The following is a 19,452-nucleotide window of genomic DNA, read 5'->3' on the forward strand; positions in this document are numbered from 1 at the left end:
GTCAAGAAATTACTTCAGTATACTATTGGCCTAACATAAAAGCAGACTGCATTGCTTATGCAAAGGTATTAAACAGTTAAAATATTTAAAATGTACCTAGATTTGACTGTACATTGTCTTCCTTCAGAGATTAAATTGATTCCCTAATTAACAGTGAGTACATCTAAATACTTATAAACTTAATTCTAAGAAATACATCTCTGCAAGCTACTTCATACACTAAGATTTCATTTTTGATATGTAAAACATTTGCAATACCAACAAAAGGGAAGTAGGATGAACTTGAAATAATTCCTCAAAAACAAAGATTATATAGTTCCATGTGTTTGAGATATTTCAATACCAGCAAAAAACATACAAATACACACATCCTTCAACTAGCCAATATTTTAATACACAATATTAACTGCTTTATAAAAAGTGCTTTCATGATCTGTTACCACCTAAAATAATACATCATACAATTTTCAAAACTGTGTTCTTTAACTTCTAACCTCTGCTCTTCTTCAGAATTACCTGTAAGGGGGAGAAAATGGAGATTTACATTATACCTAGGGCAAATAAAACACAATTACTCAACAAAAAGTTTAAAAGTCCTATGTGTATAACATGCAAGTCTCTGAATCACAATTTGGAATGTGATTAGGGAATCTTTAGACTTATAAATTGTCTTACACTTCTCTAAAACAGTCTAATTCTCTCAGAGAATGTGAAACATGCCTAGATTCTCAAAATCTAGTTTTATAATAGTCACTTCTAGATGTTAATTTCTTCAATTGTGCCAAAAGTGTCCAGATTAACGGCTCCCAACTTGAAGAAGAAAATTTAGTAATTCAGGGAGCTAAGATATGTTCTAAAACTTGAAAATCCCATTATAAACCAGGAATGTAACAACCATAAACCAATACAATTTCAACCAAACACCAAATTTCCTCTATTTAGGGTAGAATTATATCAGAGACCAAGGTCAGTCATCTCAAGCTGAAAAGCTTGTTACGTAGATAATTTTCACAACACAAAGCCCAGAAGAAAAAGTAAAAATGAAATCTTAAGTTGTAAAGGACAAAGAATATTAGAGACCAGAATATATATACACAAAAAAATTCTTTTAAAGAACTTACCTTCTTTTAGGTAAGTCTACTTATAATTCACTAACAAAAGCAAACCAATCCTAAATTTAAGATACACACATAGACTCCTCATGTTTTTAAGCCTTGCTTTACCTACAGAAAACACTTACATTGACTTTAACAGTCCAGAAACTAGTTGAAATGTTTATAATTCTAAGAGAATTTAAAGCCCCTTAAAAAATGCCAGGGCATGACATTTCTAGACTCTCACGAAAGTCATCAAATAGATTTATACCCTAGGCCAGTACTTCTCTGTTCTACAAGATGTTAATATGGGGACTGCAAAATAAAATACTATGTACTCAAATTCATTTACAAAATTCTAAGTACATTATACACCCAAATTTACAAAAAGGTAAATTAAACAGAGTTCAACAAATTAATGGTGTATTTCTCGTAACTTTTGATAACTAAATATATAACTATATATAAGACAACTTCTCATAACTTTACATAACTATAGTTATATAAAAATGTTTACATTGTGGGAAGCTGGATAAAAGGTACAGTGGAAATAGTATAGTATTTTTGTACCTTCCATGGGTCTATAATTAGTTCAAACTATTTAAATGTTAAATAAAAAATGCTTATCAAGAGGTAAACTATAAAAAATAAGTCTCTCTCTCACATCATCCCCCAGTGAACCATGTGCCAGTTTCTTGCATATTGTCACAGAAATGAGCTCTCTATATATAACATTGTAACTATTCAAGGAGGTATAGTATGTTAGGTTATATAAATTTATCTGACCCCAGAAGCCTTTCCTGTTGGGGCATCTACTAACATCAAGTGAAAATAATCTTGGGAACATTCAAGTGAAAATAATCTTGGGAACATATATGGAAAAAAACTCTGCCTTAAGTTATCACGCTCTTACATTATATAGAAGTATCAGTAAGAAGCAATCTTCTCTGCTTATGTAAGCAATTTGATTCAGAAGTCACTCAACTCAAAACAAATTTAGAAAAATAATTAGGTAAACTTAAAATGATCAAGAAGAAGTTTTCATAAATTTTAAGGTAATAATGCTACTACAAATCACTCAGACTAGCAGTCAAACATTCATTTTCCCCTAAAGCAATAAAGCAATGGCCATGAATTTTTCCATCAGAAACATATACTATACATAGTAAAGAAAATCTAACTCTGTAATTAAAACTCATGAAAAGCTAAGCATCAACTCAGTCAAGGAAACTGAATAAGGAATCTAAATCAGGCAGAGGTGACAAACTAGGCGGTGTTTTAAGGTAACTATGCTCAAGAAAATAACTTCAGATCTTACCTTTGCTGCAGCCAGTACATGCTCCTTTTTAATGACTCCACACTTACTCCCACAAGCATTTATCCGTGACTCTTCTGCTAAGCGATGAACAAAGAGTAAACAGTTCAGATGCACCTGTAAAAGAGAATATTCAAAACGATTTTTAAACTCAAACATTGATATTTTGAAATAATGACTTTTAAAAAGAAGATCCCAAATTTTAATGCCGCACTATTTACTACTGTGACTCAATCACTTAACTTTTATTTAAGGTAACGCAGAATTCAGTTTAATATAGGTCCATCTTAAAATTCCATAAGAAAGAGACTGACTTACTACAGTACATGAAACAAAGCTGTGTAAAGCTGACCAAAGGTCATAGACAATAGTATTACTCCAAAGGATCATTATATCAAAACTAAGGTAGGACTCTAATAAGAACAAATATTTCTGTTTTCCATTTCAACTAAAGTTAAGTTTCCAATGTAATTTAAAATCCCCCCTAAGAAAAACCTATCAATTACTGTATTTAAGGCTAATCATCTCTCATTCTACAATCCAAGGTATAAAATTTTTAAAGCAGATATTTAAAATGTCTAATAAAAAAAATTTAATAATTGAAATTTTAAGTTTATTGAATTGAAAAGAGCAGATACAAAGGTCAAGTTACTTGGTCATACAAAAACATGAGAATAATCTTATTTACTATTAATTTTAAATTTTCTTTAAAAATAGCCTTAAACTAGATTAAAAAAAGCAGAGAATACAAAATTCAAAAGTGCACAAAGAACTAGCGTTATATATTAGCATTGTGGGAAGCTGCAGAAAACAAATGGGAATTCTGTACTATTTTTGCCACTTCTTGTGAACCTACAGTTACCTCAAAATTAACATATAAAGCAAAAAAAATCTATAAACTGACAAAAGTAAACCTCTCTTTAACATCATTCCCCAGTCAACTCTGATTGCCAGTTTCTTGCATATTCTTACAGAAACAACTTCTATATATATGTAAAATATATGTATCATATGTGTATATACATATGTATCTTTATTTAACCTCACTATTTGAATATGTACATCTTGCTAAATATATTACTCAAGTTCACTAGTCAATCAAAAAGTGCTACTCATTCTATATGCATATACCTTGAAAACAGTTAAAGTAGAGCACAAAACCCAAGTAAGTGAGAATATATCCTAAAAATTCTCACCAAATAAAATATAACTCCCAAATCTTAAAAAAAGCAAGACTAAAGTGAGTTGCTGTCCTATTTCAATTCTCCACTAGTACTGAGTCTAGTGCTCTTGGATTTAAGTTATTGGTAATGCTCCATCCTTGGTTTCTGCCAGGTGCCTGAAGGCACTACCAATTCAGGTTCAATTAGACAGTATCTTTAACATATAACTTCTTTGGTCATTTACTTAATGGTACACATTCTTTGGGCTTCCCTGGTAGCTCAGATGGTAAAGAATTCGCCTACAATGAAGGAGACCTGGATTTGAGTTCTGGGTTGGGAAGATCTCCTGGAGAAGGGAATGGCAGCCCACACCAATATTCTTGCCTGGAGAATTCCATGGACAGAGGAGCCTGGCAGGCTATGGTCCATGGCATCGCAAAGAGTCAGACAAAACTGGGCAACTAACACTTTCCTTCACTTTTACACATTCTTTGCAGTGAGGTCAATTAATACACAACACTTAACTCTTCCCCCACAATTCACTAAATGCTGAATAACTAGGTTATGTGGTCCTTTAAATTATTACTTATTATTATACAGCAGAAATCTTTAGTGGATTGTTGATGTTTAGGAATGTTTTAGTGATAACTGGGGAAAGTAGAGGAGTAGGGGATTTAAATTGAACATGATAGAGAACCTTTGGAAGGAGATAATCTTTTGGTCTTCTTTAACTTTCATAAGAATTCTGAGGTAAATTACCTAATTGATTCTTTACACTATACCATGTCATTCCAAATATGTTTAAACTTCCAATGATATACCATTTCCTTTTGCAACAAAAACACTCCATAATATGGTACAATTTCCTCCATTTATCTTCATTCTCTACTTCTAAACCTAAATAGCTTCCAGATACCCTCAGGATCAATTCCAAATTCCTTAATACTAAACCCCATTTGACTAGGTTTTTCCATTCCATCTCACCTTTTCTAGCTTCCAGTTCTATGCTAGGCCTTCTGAATTTCTTTCAGTATTCAAATACAATTTTGCCTATTGCCATGCTACTGGTTTATACTGAAAAGCCAACTCCTCCCAATACAAAAGGTTATATGGATCTATAGTACCGCAAAGTTCTTATAACTGTACATACACATACATTAGGCAGCAATTTCTCACCTCTCTTCTTCAATGTAAGGGCAAAACCATGTCTACCTTCCCAGACATTGTATCCCAGTGAACTTTAGCCTGTGGCCCAATATGTAGTTAAGCAGTCAATAACTATCAATTCATGAGCAAAAAATCCATCCATATCTCCCCAAATTAGGCAAAAGAAAATGTTTAGGCAATCCCAAATAAACCACATTCTGGTTTGAGACTTGAATCCTTTACTCTTCATGGGCATGAAACATAAGACACTGGATTAATTCTACTTTTTTTTTTAACATCAGAATTTTTAAAAAAAAAAAAACAACCTATTTCTCTGTCATAAAACAGTTAACTGGTGTCACTCAAGTGAACTAAGGTTTAAATTAAAATGGTCAGAAAAAAGCAAAGTTTAAGGTCTCAGGTAGACATTCAACCTTGGAAAAGGTAAGCCATTCCATTAAGAACTTACTTTGGAAAAATTTAAAAATTTGCTTCCTTGAAAGGTAAGCCAAAAGATAATTTACAAAAAAATATTCATTTGACTACAAGACTGGGTCAGCATGACATCCTCCCACTTCCTCGTAGCACTTTTGAGTTTTACATAAACCATAAGTACTCAGATATTTGCACAGTATCCCTTAGCGATAAATCGAAAAACTAACTCAGCCACAAGAAAGCTGAACAATCCGAGATTAGCATATGCTCCCCAGTACTGGCCCTGGTGACATACAATCAAGTAGGGTATAAAATAAAACAACAACAAAAAACCAGTGCAGGAGAACTATAACATAATACAAGGAAGTTATGAATAAAATGTTAGAAATATCAATCCATACATAGTTACATCACTCTCAAATTGTACACTCAGAATGTTCAAGGAATAAACACAAGGAATACAAAAAGTTCCCAATTCAAAGTTCCCAGTCAGACGGGAGAACAAAACCCGTAAGAAACTAAAGACAAATGTGTGACAACAGATGATAATGAAAGATAAGATAGATCATTTCTAAGATGATGAAGGAAGACTTCACTGAGTAAGAGGCATTTGAACTCAATTTTGAAAGAACTGGTGTTTGCCAAGCAGAGTGGAATGAGGACATCTTCATGCAGAAGAAACATCTTATGCAAAGACAGCAGAAAAGCAGATTAGTTTTGTGTTAAAGACAATGGGAGACAAAAGGCAATATGCATGGTTCCTGCTCCTCAAGAAGCTGTGTACCACACTGGGAGACACACTGACACAGAAAACTCTTAAGAGAACACTGTCAGGGTCCCAACAGCTAAACTGTATGATGTAAACTCTCATGGCTATCAAAGTTTAGAAAAAAAGAAAGAAAAACATTGCCTCAATTGTAGAGAAGTTTATGAATGATGTGGGACACCTACCTGGGTAAGATTATTAAGTGCCAATGGCAAGCAGAAAACTGTAAGTAAAGAAACCAGAGTGATGCATGACATCTATAAGGCCGTGAAGGAGAAATAATGAAAGCCAAAGATAAGCATACAATCTAGGGATAGACATAGGCCAAAACAACTTCCTTTCCCCTACCACTGCAAATGCTTAGAATTTCACCTCCCATCCTTTCCTGTACCACTTGGATCCCACTCCACAACAAAGCCCACCTGTCCATGGATCACTTTGGGGCAGGCAAGTATGAATGTGGCAGGAATCTGGCGACTTGAGAAATTTCTGGCCCCAAATTTGCACCAACTGGTAATCTCCTTACCCTCCATTTAGAACCCCAACACCAATGAAAACTTCAGAATTAATAACTTAAAATTCTGTTGAAAAGCAATTCCACTTTAATACAGCTCACGTGTGCCACCTTAATCACTACCTTCAGGAAACAAAGATAATAAAACAGTATGCATTGTCTTTTCTTACAGAGTCTAAGAAAGGAACCAAAAAGAAGGACAGGAGATATTAGAAAGACTATTTTTATAAGAAAAAAAAGTTTAAGTAGTTCTGACTTCAGAGAAAGGAAAAATGAGGACAATTCTATAGTAATCTAGCAAAAATAGAAATCCTAAAATTACGGGAGGCAGTAGAGAACTAGCAGAGGCTACAGAGAAAAGAGATGGGGAGGTGAGGGAGAAAAAAACCAATGTAGCTTAGGAACAGATGATTGCATTCTGAAGACACTCTCCACATCATAATCCTTATTATCCACAATTCTTTATCCCTGATCTCCTGGAAATTAGGTGCCCACCTGTAGTGGTTCCTTGACTCAAAGAGCTCTTATAACAAACCACAGGAGGGTCCTCCTATGGTACAAACCCAGGGAAAATGTTCATTCTGCTAGAGGGATAATATATTCCAGGCATTCAACATAAAAGCCCTCAATTTATTTCAAAACAGAAATATTAAGAGTGGTTCGACTGTGGTTTTTTATTAGGTGAGCATTATGCAGTAGTTACTATGAGTCAGGTAAAATTTTAACGGTTGGTTTGAAAACCAAACTAATAGGTGTTCTCCTTGTCTAGGAAAACGAATTCACATTTGGGAACATACTACTTACAAACTTTTGGATCAGTGTTCTTTCTTTAGTAAGTAAGCTGAAGTGGAAGAAACGGCACTATATTTAATAATATACTTAATAACGTAAAGAGAAGGGGAAAGAAAGAAGACCAGGAGAAATACACTTTTGCAAAGCATGTCAGAAATGCCTTTTACAGTAGTTAAAAGAAAGTAACCTACCCTGAATTTCAAAATCCATGTTTAAATAACTATCTTCAAACCTTCACAAATTACACTAAGCACGGTGTTAATTACCAGACTGTGCTCCTGAAGATATTTAAAAACTAAAAGCAGTTAGTTTTTTCCTTAAACTGATGTGGCTAAAAGCCTCCCGTTTAAAAAAAAAAAAAAAAAGTCAGGATATCTACATTTTATCGGGCCCCAAAACAACTTAGCGTCGGGAATACTAACAAGCCCAGGTTTTGCTGCGAATACCTCAAACGTAGGCCTCAAAGAGCTAGATTGGCTGTTACTGTTCAGTCGCTGAGTCGTGTTCGACCCCATGAACTGCAGCATACCAGGCTTCTCTGTCCTTCCTTATTCTCCCTGAGTTTGCTCCGACTCACGTCTATTTAGTCAGTGGTACCAGCCAACCATCTCATCCTCCGTTGCCCTCTTCTCTTCTAGCCCTCAGTCTTTCCCAGTCAAAGCCTTTACCATCCCAGCATCAGTCTTTACCAGTGACTCTTCGCATCGGGTGGTCAAAGCATTGGAGCTTTAGCAGACTGGCTGGAGGGGCGGCGAAATACAGGTTGGAGGGTTTATTTCCCTGATCTATCCCCGCCTCACTGCCAGTCTATGAAGGGACAAAATCTCACCAGTAGGTCGCTACTCGTCTCCAAACGAAGCTGAGGCTTCTGTCGTTTGAAAACGCGCTTTAGAAAGCCGCGAGGAGCCTTGCGCCTTATCATCTTCCTCTGCGAGACCGTGGTGGAGAGCCCCATTCTCGCCCTCAGGTTTTGGCAGCCGCCGCCTCAACTTCCCGGGTCCTCCCTGCGCCGCACTGAAGCTCCCGCCAGCGAGTACACCAAGAACCCCGACTCAGACGCTCCCACAGGCCCCGAGACCCTGGCCGGAAGGTTTGAATCTGCCGCCGCAGAGCGCGCCCGGCGCCCGGTAGTGACGTTGAGGCGCGCAAACCCGCCCCTTGGCGCCCGGATGTTGGTGGAACACACCCTCGGTGGGCGTTCCATGACGTCACAGACGGGGAGGGTTGCCGGTTTCACCTTAAGTAGCTATTGGAAGCAATTTCTCTAGTGTGCCATAGAGATGTTGGAAATTTGTGGAAAATGCTGGTATGCCAAGGCAGTCACACTGTCCCAGCTTTCACTCTCTACTGAGCCCAAGACCAATGAACGAAAAAGTAGAAGTTTGTCATGTTTTATCAGGCTTCATAAAGAACCAATGCCTTCTCAGCAGGGCTTGATTTTCTAATATTAGCATTTAATATTTTTCACTGTTACATAAGCTTATCTGCTCTTACCTGAAGTCTTTTCATGAGTCAAGCTTTTCTCTACAAATGCTGCTGCTGCTGCTAAGTCTCGTCCGCCGTGTCCAACTCTGTGCGACCCCATAGATGGCAGCCCACCAGGCTGCTCTGTCCCTGGGATTCTCCAGGCAAGAATGCTGGAGTGGGTTGCCATTTCCTTCTCCAGTGCATGAAATGCTACTCACTTTAATTTTAAGCCCTTTCTGCTTAACCTTGCGGTAATTTCTGGTGTAGTTTAAATGCTACCTCTTTGAAATCTTCATTTGCAAGCAGTTTACCCTTCCATTTTCCATGCCACCCCTATAAGTTCTCAGACTTCATCCTACAGCACCTGAAGCACCATCCACTGGTTTCTTGGTTTAATAGATCTGGATGTGCCTGTGCCAAGTAATTGCAGTCCTCCCTGACTCTTTAGGACCCTGTGGACTGTAGCCCACCAGGTTACTCTGTCAGTGGGATTCTCTAGGCAAGAATACTGGAATAGGTTGCCCTACCCTCCTCCAGGGGATCGTTTCCTACCCAGGGATCCAACAGGTCTAGTGCCTCTTCTGCAATGACAGGCTGTTTCTTTACCACTCTCACCACCTAGGAAGTCCCAATAGGTCTGGGTGAGATTTTAGAATTTGCATTTCTAACAAGTACTTAAGTTATGTTGGCACTGCTAGTCTGACCACTCTGGTATCACTGTGATTTATTTTAATTACCTCTGCTACTGGGCTTCCATGGTGGCTCAGCTGGTAAAGAATCTACCTGAAATGTGGGAATCGCAGGTTTGCTCCCTGGGTCGGAAAGATCCCATGGAGAAGAGAATGGCTTCCTGCTCCAGTATTCTTGCCTGGAGAATCTCATGGACACCCAGGCAGGATACAGTCCAGAGGGTTCCAAAGAGTTGGCCACGACTGCTGTGGTAGGTATTGTGCTTTCAGTATCCACACAGATGATCTATCTGGCCTCCCATTTTCAAGCTCTCACTCTGTCAATAATCTTATCTTCCACCCTATGAGCCATTTACACCTGTGTTCATACACTAGGCCTTGTCATTGCTAAAACCTTTCCATATTCTCAATTCAGTTGTATTACTCTTCAACCTTCTCTCTTGAACTCACTCCCTCCAGTAGCTCCACTTCAACAATTCTTACATGCTACTGGGATCTCTGTTCACTCTGTCTCTACTATGCCCTTAACCTTAATCTATATTTTTACCCTCCTTCCTGTAGTCTCTTGTACATCATCATAATATTGCCTTGCATTTCTCCTTAACACTCTTCATGCTCTTTTTTCCCCTCATACCACTTGACAAAAACCTAGCTCTGCTTAAGTTAAAAATCTCAATCCATTCTGTTTGCATCTGTGCATTGACATTCGATGATGCCTTCTGCTTTTAAAACTTTACATATTTAAAATAATACTTGAATAGATATGATGGTAATAAGTATTTATTCCTGTAATGAAGTATGTTCTTACACATTATCTTATTTGATTTAACAAAATTATAACATTAGTAAGGCTCAAATAGGTGTTATTGTTCCTATTTAACATGAAATTAAATAGAGAGTTTAAGTGGCTCTAAGTAAAAGAGTTTATGTGGGAAATTTAAGACATTAATCCTGGTGTTTCAACTTTCCATTAGGTTATGCTGTCTTTAAGTGTAAAGGAAGCATCTAAATTCTGCTTATTGCTTTCCTAAACTGAAGTGTTTTTTTTTTAATAGATTTCACCATTTAGTAGAGTCACAGAGTAAAACATTAGTAAATTTAATCATAATTTAAATGGTTCAAAATGGCCTCCTTTTCTCTTATGGTTTTTCAGTAATTTAAGTTTCTTTGATCCAAACAGTTAAAAATCACAAGCCAGCTTTTGAAACCCTAACCACACAACTAGACTCTTCTCCCCAAACTGGACATGCTTTGAGTGATGACAGCCCTTAACTCCAAATCCAGGGAAAGTAAAAGGGAGTCTAGATAGGAAGGACAAGATCTGGACAGGATCTTGACACCGGCAGGATAAATACATCCCTTTATTTATCCCAACTTTTTTTCTTCTAAAGTAAATTTTGTCTTCATATGAAAAGGGCAAGTTCCCTTTGACATTGCTGTTTTCTTTGAGAAGACAAAAATAAAATGTATTCATGAAAAACTATTGAAGGATTTACCCCCTCTCACGTCATTCTAAGGAGTTGCTGTAAATAAGAAACAATTAAGCTATTGAAAATTTCGCTGTTTTCTTGATGACTGCTAAGATTCTTTTTAAAACAATGATGTGTTTGTTTTTCAAGATCAGTCTCAAGGAAATTACCGTAAATATAAGATTCATTTTATGCACAGAGTTTCTTTGCAAGTTTTTAAAACATGTCTAATGTGTAAATTGGGGAACATGGATTCAGTTAACTATTAGTTTGGCCAGGTTAAAAATGACATTTATGAAAGTTATTAATAGCCTGGAAGAAGGTCCAAGTTTGTGCCAAATGGAAGAAAAACACCTGTACATCAAACTAAATATAATATGATCCCATGAATATTGAATGCAGGCACACACACACAACACTGGGAGGAAACATACCAAAATATGAACAGTTTTTAGGTACTGGGAATATGGATAATTTTGTTTTACTAGTTTCAGTTCGGTTCAGTTGCTCAGTCGTGTCCGACTCTTTGCGACACCATGAACCGCAGCACACCAGGCCTCCTTGTCCATCACCAACTCCCGGAGTCCACCCAAACCCATGTCCATCGAGTCAATGATGCCATCCAACCATCTCATCCTCTGTTGTCTCCTTCTTCTCCTGCCCTCAATCTTTCCCAGCATCAGGGTCTTTTCCAATGAGTCAGCTCTTTGCATCAGGTGGCCAAAGTATTGGAGTTTCAGCTTCAACATCAGTCCTTCCAATGAACACCCAGGACTGATCTCCTTTAGGATGGACTGGTTGGATCTTCTTGCAGTCCAAGGGACTCTCAAGAGTCTTCTCCAACACAACAGTTCAAAAGCATCAGTTCTTCGGCCCTCAGCTTTCTTCACAGTCCAACTCTCACATCCATACATGACCACTGTGAAAACCATAGCCTTGACTAGACAGACCTTTGTTGGCAAAAGAATGTCTCTGCTTTTTAATATGCTGTCTATGTTGGTCATAACTTTCCTTCCAAGGAGTAAGCATCTTTTAATTTCATGGCTGCAATCACCATCTGCAGTGATTTTGGAGCCCAGAAAAATAAAGTCAGCCACTGTTTCCACTGTTTCCCCATATATCTGCCATGAAGTGATGGGATTGGATGCCATGATCTTAGTTTTCTGAATGTTGAACTTTAAGCCAACTTTTTCACTCTCCCCTTTCACTTTTTTTTTCATTTATTAGTTGGAGGCTAATTACTTCACAACATTGCAGTGGGTTTTGTCATACATTGACATGAATCAGCCATGGAGTTACACGTATTCCCCATCCCGATCCCCCCTCCCACCTCCCTCTCTACCCGATTCCTCTGGGTCTTCCCAGTGCACCAGGCCCGAGCACTTGTCTCATGCATCCCACCTGGGCTGGTGATCTGTTTCACTATAGATAATATACATGCTGTTCTCTCGAAACATCCCACCCTCGCCTTTTCCCACAGAGTCCAAAAGTCTGTTCTGTACATCTGTGTCTCTTTTTCTGTTTTGCATATAGGGTTATCATTACCATCTTTCTAAATTCCATATATATGTGTTATTATACTGTATTGATCTTTATCTTTCTGGCTTACTTCACTCTGTATAATAGGCTCCAGTTTCATCCATCTCATTAGAACTGATTCAAATGAATTCTTTTTAACGGCTGAGTAATATTCCATGGTGTATATGTACCACAGCTTCCTTATCCATTCGTCTGCTGATGGGCATCTAGGTTACTTCCATGTCCTGGCTATTATAAACAGTGCTGCAATGAACATTGGGGTGCACGTGTCTCTTTCAGATCTGGTTTCCTCAGTGTGTATGCCCAAAAGTGGTATTGCTGGGTCATATGGCAGTTCTATTTCCAGTTTTTTTTAAGAAATCTCCACATTGTTTTCCATAGTGGCTGTACTAGTTTGCATTCCCACCAACAGTGTAAGAGGGTTCCCTTTTCTCCATAGCCTCTCCAGCATTTATTGCTTGTAGACTTTTGGATAGCAGCCATCCTGACTGGTGTGTAATGGTACCTCATTGTGGTTTTGATTTGCATTTCTCTGATAATGAGTGATGTTGAGCATCTTTTCATGTGTTTGTTAGCCATCTGTATGTCTTCTTTGGAGAAATGTCTGTTTAGTTCTTTGGCCCATTTTTTGATTGGGTCATTTATTTTTCTGGAGTTGAGCTTCAGGAGTTGCTTGTATATTTTTGAGATTAATCCTTTGTCTGTTGCTTCATTTGCTATTATTTTCTCCCAATTTGAGGGCTGTCTTTTCACCTTACTTATAGTTCCCTTTCACTTTTATCAAGAGGCTCTTTAGTTCTTCTTTACTTTCTGCCATAAGGGTGGTGTCATCTGCATATCTGAGGTTATTGATATTTCTCCCAGCAATCTTGATTCCAGCTTGTGCTTCCTCCAGCCCAGAGTTTCTCATGATGTACTCTGCATATAAGTTAAATAAGCAGGGTGACAATATACAGTCTTGATGTACACCTTTTCCTGTTTGGAACCAGTCTGTTGTTCCATGACCAGTTCTAACTGTTGCTTCCTGACCTGCATACAGGTTTCTCAAGAGGCAGGTCAGGTGGTCTGGTAGGCTCATCTCTTTCAGAATTTTCCACAGTTTATTGTGATCCACACAGTCAAAGTCATAGTCATTTGGCATAGTCAAAAAAGCAGAAATAGATGTTTTTCTGTAACTCTCGTGCTTTTTCGATGATCCATCCCATTGGATGTTGGCAATTTGATCTCTGGTTCCTCTGCCTTTTCTAAAACCAGCTTGAACACCTGGAAGTTCACATATTGCTGAAGCCTGGCTTGGAGAATTTTAAGCATTACTTTACTAGCGTGTGAGATGAGTGCAATTGTGCAGTAGTTTGAGCATTCTTTGGCATTGCCTTTCTTTGGGATTGGAATGAAAACTAACCTTTTCCAGTCCTGTGGCCACTGCTGAGTTTTCCAAATTTGCTGGCATATTGAGTGCAGCACTTTCACAGCGTCATCTTTCAGGATTTGAAATAGCTCAACTGGAATTCCATCACCTCCACTAGCTTTGTTCATAGTGATGCTTCCTAAGGCTCACTTTGCTTCATATTCTGTAATAAACATGCCTAAAGAAGTAATAAGATGTTTCATATTTTAGGTAACTGATATTGTATATGGCTTAAGTGTTTACTGAATAAATTTTATTAAAATACTTCTATAAGAAAATTACTTACATTAGAAAAAGATAAAAATTGACAATACTTTCTGATGTGTGACAAAATCTTGGAAAATAATTTGACTTTGCTTTTCATGTTTTTCAGTCCCTCAGTCATGTCCTACTCTTTGCAACCCCATGGACTGCAGCTCACCAGGCTTCTCTATCCTTCACCATCTCCTGGAGCTTGCTCAACCTCATGTCCATTGAGTCAGTGATGCCATCCAACCATCTCATCCTCTCTTGCCCCCTTCTCCTCCCCTGCTTTCAATATTTCCCAGTATTAGAGTCTTTTCTAATGAGTCAGCTTTTCACATCAGGTGGCCAAAGTATTGAAGTTTCAGCATCAGTCCTTCCAATCAATATTCAGGACTAATTTCCTTTAGGATTCCTTTTCATAAGTTGTGTTAATGCATACATATGGAAAATGTTACTAGGTAATGTATTCCTGTGAATTAACATTTTTGGATCATTTTAAATGAAATGAATGATTTAAAAGATTATTTCTGTCTTGTACATTTGTGCTCATCAGGAAATGTTACAAAAAGTGTTAATTGTATTTAACACTATTTAGATAGACTCTTGGGCTTCCCTGGTGGCTCAGACTATAAAGAATCTGCCTGCAATATAGGAGGACCAGGGTTCAATCCCTGGGTCAGGAAATTACCCTGGAGAAGGGAATGGCAACTGATTCCAGTATTCTTGCCTGGAGAATCCCATGAACAAAGGAGCTTGGTGGTCTACAGTCCATGGCGTTGTAGAGTTGGAAATGACTGAGCAAAAACTTTCACACTTCTCACAGATAGAATCTCATAGTTTGCGAAAGGTTTTGAGACATTGTGTTGTTTGATCCTTAAAATATCATGTTGATTATAACGGTTAAAATAAAAATTTTAATCTGCCACACGAAGCACAGGTGCCAAAAATTTCTGTAACTTTAAAACACCTGTTATGACTTTCATCATTTGTGAGACACAGAAGTTCACAAAATTTTGGAATGTGCACTATTTCAGTTTTTCATCAGTCCAGTGGTTTGTAAGACTAATTGCTCCAGGAGCTTTAGAAATGTTCACCTTACGTGTGAGGCCTCTTAAATAGTATTCATATTTCAAATATTTAGCTCTCATAAGTACATCTCTTCTTCCCATCACTGATATGGCATGGTTACAGGTACACAGATTATTTTCCAGTATTGATAAAAAGATACTGGCTTCAAAACCAATTCTTGTTATGAGTGCCAGACACTTTAGACTTCTTGATTTGTTTTCCATGATAAAAGATGCTTTTGAAATAAGACATAGTAATTCAAAAGAAATGGATATTGTTATGAAATAAAAAGTGGAAATAAAATCATGTTAGGGTAAAATCTACAATACTATCAATAATTTTTTGGTAACATTTTATTGATGTTTGGTACACTAAGATGAATAACTGTTAGTAGAATATTACTTGGAACAGGATAGGGCAAAAGAAATTGAAAGTTTCTCAGTCGTGTCTAACTCCTTGCGGCCAGAACACTGGAGTGGGTAGCCTTTCCCTTCTCCAGGGGATCTTCCCAACTCAGGGATCAAACCCAGGTCTCCCACATTGCAGGTAGATTCTTTCATTTTTTTTTTTAATTTTAATTGGAAGCTAATTACTTTACAATATTGTGGTGGTTTTTGCCATACACTCACATGAATCAGCCATGGGTGTACATGTTTTCCCCATCCTGATCCCCCCTCCCACCTCCCTCCCCATCCCATCCCTCAGGGTCATCCCGCTGCACCAGCCCTGAGCACCCTGTCTCATGCATCGAACCTAGACTGGCGATCTATTTCACATATGAAAATATACATGTTTCAATGCTAGTCTGTCAAATCATCCCTCCCTCACCTTCTCCCACAGAGTCCAGAAGTCTGTTCTTTACATCTGTGTCTCTTTTGCTCTCTCGCATATAGGGTCATCATCACCTTCTTTCTAAATTCCATATATATGCGTTAGTATACTGTATTGGTGTTTTTCTTTCTGACTTACTTCACTCCATATAATAGGCTCCAATTTCATCCACCTCATTAGAACTGATTCAAATGCATTCTTTTTAATGGCTGAGTAATATTCCATAGCATAAATGTACCACAGCTTTCTTATCCATTCATCTGCTGATGGACATCTAGGTTGCTTCCATGTCCTGGCTATTATAAACAGTGTTGCAATGAACATTTGGGTACATGTGTCTCTTTCAATTCTGGTTCCCTTGGTGTGTATGACCAGCAGTGGGATTGCTGGGTCATATGGCAGTTCTATTTCCAGTTTTTAAGGAATCTCCACACTGTTCTCAAAAGTGGCTGTACTAGTTTACATTCTCACCAACAGTGTAAGAGGGTTCCTTTTTCTCTACACCCTCTCCAGCATTTATTGTTTGTAGACTTTTGGACAGCAGCCATTCTGACTGGTGTGAGGTGGTACCTCATTGTGGTTTTGATTTGCATTTCTCTGATAATGAGTGATGTTGAGGATCTTTTCATGTGTTTGTTAGTGCAGGCAGATTCTTTACCAACTGAGACACCAGGGAAGCCCAAGAATATTGGAGTGGGCAGTCTATCCCTTCTCCAGCAGGTCTTCCTGACACAGGAATCCAACTGGGGTCTCCCGCGTTGCAGGCGGATTCTCTACCAGCGAAGCCACACTGAAAGATGCACTCCCCAGGTCAATAAGTGCCCAATGGGCAGCTGGAGAAGAGTGGAGAAATAACCCCAGAGAAAATGAAGAGACAGAGCCAAAGTGAAAACAGTGCCCTGTTGTGGATGTGAATGGTGATGGAAGTAAAGTCTGATGCTGTAAAGAGCAATATTGCATAGGAACCTGGAATGTTAGGTCCAGGAATCAAGGTAAATCAGAAGTGGTCAAACAGGAGATGGCAAGAGTGAACATTGACATTTTAGGAATCAGTGAACTAAAATGGACTGGAATGAGTGAATTTAATTCAGATGACCATTGTATCTACTACTGTGGGCAAGAAACACTTAGAAGAAATGGAGTAGCCATCATAGTCAACAAAAGAGTCTGAAATGTAGTAGTTGGGTGCAATCTCAAAAATGACAGAATGATCTCTGTTCATTTCCAAGGCAAACCATTCAAAATCACAGTAATCCAAGTCTATGCCCCAACCAGTATTTCTTAAGAAGATAAAGTTTAATGGTCCTATGAAGACCTACAAAACCTTCTAGAACTAACACCCACAAAAGATGTCCTTTTTATCATAGGGGACTGGAATGCAAAAGTAGGAAGCCAAGAGATACCCGGAAAGTGAAAGTGAAAGTTGCTCAGTTATGTCTGACTCTTTGTGACCCCATGGACTATACAGTCCACAGAATTCTCCAGGCCAGAGTACTGGAGTGGGTAGCCACTCCCTTCTCCAGGGGGATCTTCCCAACCCAGCAATCAAACCCAGGTCTCCTGAATTGCAGGCGGATTTCTTTACCAGCTGAGTCACAAGGGAAGCCCAAGAATACTGGAGTGGGTAGCCTATCCCTTCTCTAGTGGATCTTCCCAACCCAGGAATCAAACAGGGGTCTCCTGCATTGCAGGCGGATTCTTTACCAACTGAGCCATGAGGGATACCTGGAATAAGAGACAAAGTTGGCCTTGGAGTACAAAATGAAGCAGGGCAAAGGCTAACAGAGTTTTGACAAGACCAGAGTTCACTGGTCATAGCAAACACCTTCTTCCAACAACACAAGAGACAACTCTACATATGGATATCACCAGATGGTCAATATCAAAATCAGATTCATTATATTCTTTGTAGCCAAAGATGGAAAACCTCTATACAGTCAGCAAAATCAAGACTGGGATTTGACTGGCTCAGATCATGAACTCCTTATTGCAAAATTCAGACTGAAATTGAAGAAAGTAGGGAAAACCAGTAGACCATTCAGGTATGACCTAAATCAAATCCCTTACAATTATACAGTGGAAGTGACAAATAGTTTCAGAGGATCATATCTGAAGGGGTGCCTGAAGAACTATGAATGGAGGTTCGTGACATTGTACAAGAGGCAGTGATCCCCAAGAAAAAGAAATGCAAAAAGGCAAAATGGTTGTCTGAGGAGGCCTTACAAATAGTTGAGAAAAGAAGACAAGCTAAAAGCAAAGGAGAAAAGAAAAGATATACCCATCTGAATGCAGAGTTCCAAAGAAAAGCAAGGAGAGATAAGAAAGTCTTCCTCAGTGATCAATGCAAAGAAATGGAGGAAAACAATAGAATGGGAAAGACTAGAGATCTCTTCAAGAAGGTTAGAGATACCAAGGGAATATTTCATGCAAAAATGGACTCAATAAAGGACAAAAATGGTATGGACCTAATAGAAGCAGAAGATATTAAGAAGAGGTGGCAAGAATGCACAGAAGAACTATACAAAAAAAAGATCTTCATGACCCAGATAACCACGATGGTGTGATCACTCACCTAGAGAAAGACATCCTGGAATGTGAAGTCAAGTGGGCCTTAGAAAGAATCACTATGAACAAAACTAGTGGAGGTGATGGAATTCCAGTTGAGCTATTTCAAATCCTAAAAGATGATTCTGTGAAATTGCTGTACTCAATATGCCAGCAGATTTGGAAAACTCAGCAGTGGCCACAGGACTGGAAACGGTCAGTTTTCATTCCAATCCCAAAGAAAGATAATGCTAAAGAATGCTCAATTGTACTCATCTCACATGCTAGCAAAGTAATGCTCAAAATTCTCCAAGCCAGGCTTCAACAGTACATGAACCATGAAATTCCAGATGTTCAAGCTGGATTTAGAAAAGGCAGGGTAACCAGAGATCAAATTGCCAACATCTGTAGGATCATAGAAAAAGCAAGAGAATTCCAGAGAAAAACACCTACTTCTGCTTTACTGATTACGCCAAAGCCTTTGACTATATAGATCACTACCAACTGTGGAAAATCCTTCAAGAGATGGAAATACCAGACCACCCTACCTGCCTCCTGAGAAATCGGTATGCAGGTCAAGAAGCAACAGTTAGAATGAGACATGGAACAACAGACTGGTTCCAAACTGGGAAAGGAGTACATCAAGGCTGATCACTCTGCTTACTTAACTTCTATGAGTAGTACATCATGAGAAACGCTGGGCTGGATGAAGTACAAGCTGGGATCAAGATTTCTGGGAGAAATATCAATAACCTCAGATACACAGATGATACATACAACTCTTATGGCAGAAAGTGAAGAGGAACTGAAGAGCCTCTTGATGAAAGTGAAAGAGGAGAGTGAAAAAGCTGGCTTAAAACTCAACATTCAAAAAACTAAGATCTTGGCATCTAGTCCCATCACTTCATGTCAGATAGATAGGGAAACAATGGAAACAGGTACAGACTTTCTTTTCTTGGGTTCCAA

At 38.3% G+C, this 19,452-nt stretch overlaps 1 protein-coding gene across 1 annotated transcript; it reads right to left on the reverse strand.

Annotated features, from left to right (window-relative positions):
• Positions 1-372: 372 nt before the first annotated feature.
• CENPW (centromere protein W) lies at positions 373-8,339 on the reverse strand. Its single transcript, XM_065911375.1, has 3 exons — positions 8,055-8,339; positions 2,413-2,526; positions 373-516 (listed from the first exon to the last, which is right to left on the reverse strand). Exons 1-3 carry the CDS (start codon positions 8,178-8,180, stop codon positions 490-492), a joined length of 267 nt encoding a protein of 88 aa, XP_065767447.1. The 5' UTR covers positions 8,181-8,339; the 3' UTR covers positions 373-489.
• Between the last annotated feature and the right edge of the window lie 11,113 nt (positions 8,340-19,452).

The sequence above is a fragment of the Muntiacus reevesi genome, chromosome 19 (genome assembly GCF_963930625.1).
Source record: "Muntiacus reevesi chromosome 19, mMunRee1.1, whole genome shotgun sequence".
In the NCBI taxonomy this organism is placed as follows: Eukaryota; Metazoa; Chordata; class Mammalia; order Artiodactyla; family Cervidae; genus Muntiacus; species Muntiacus reevesi.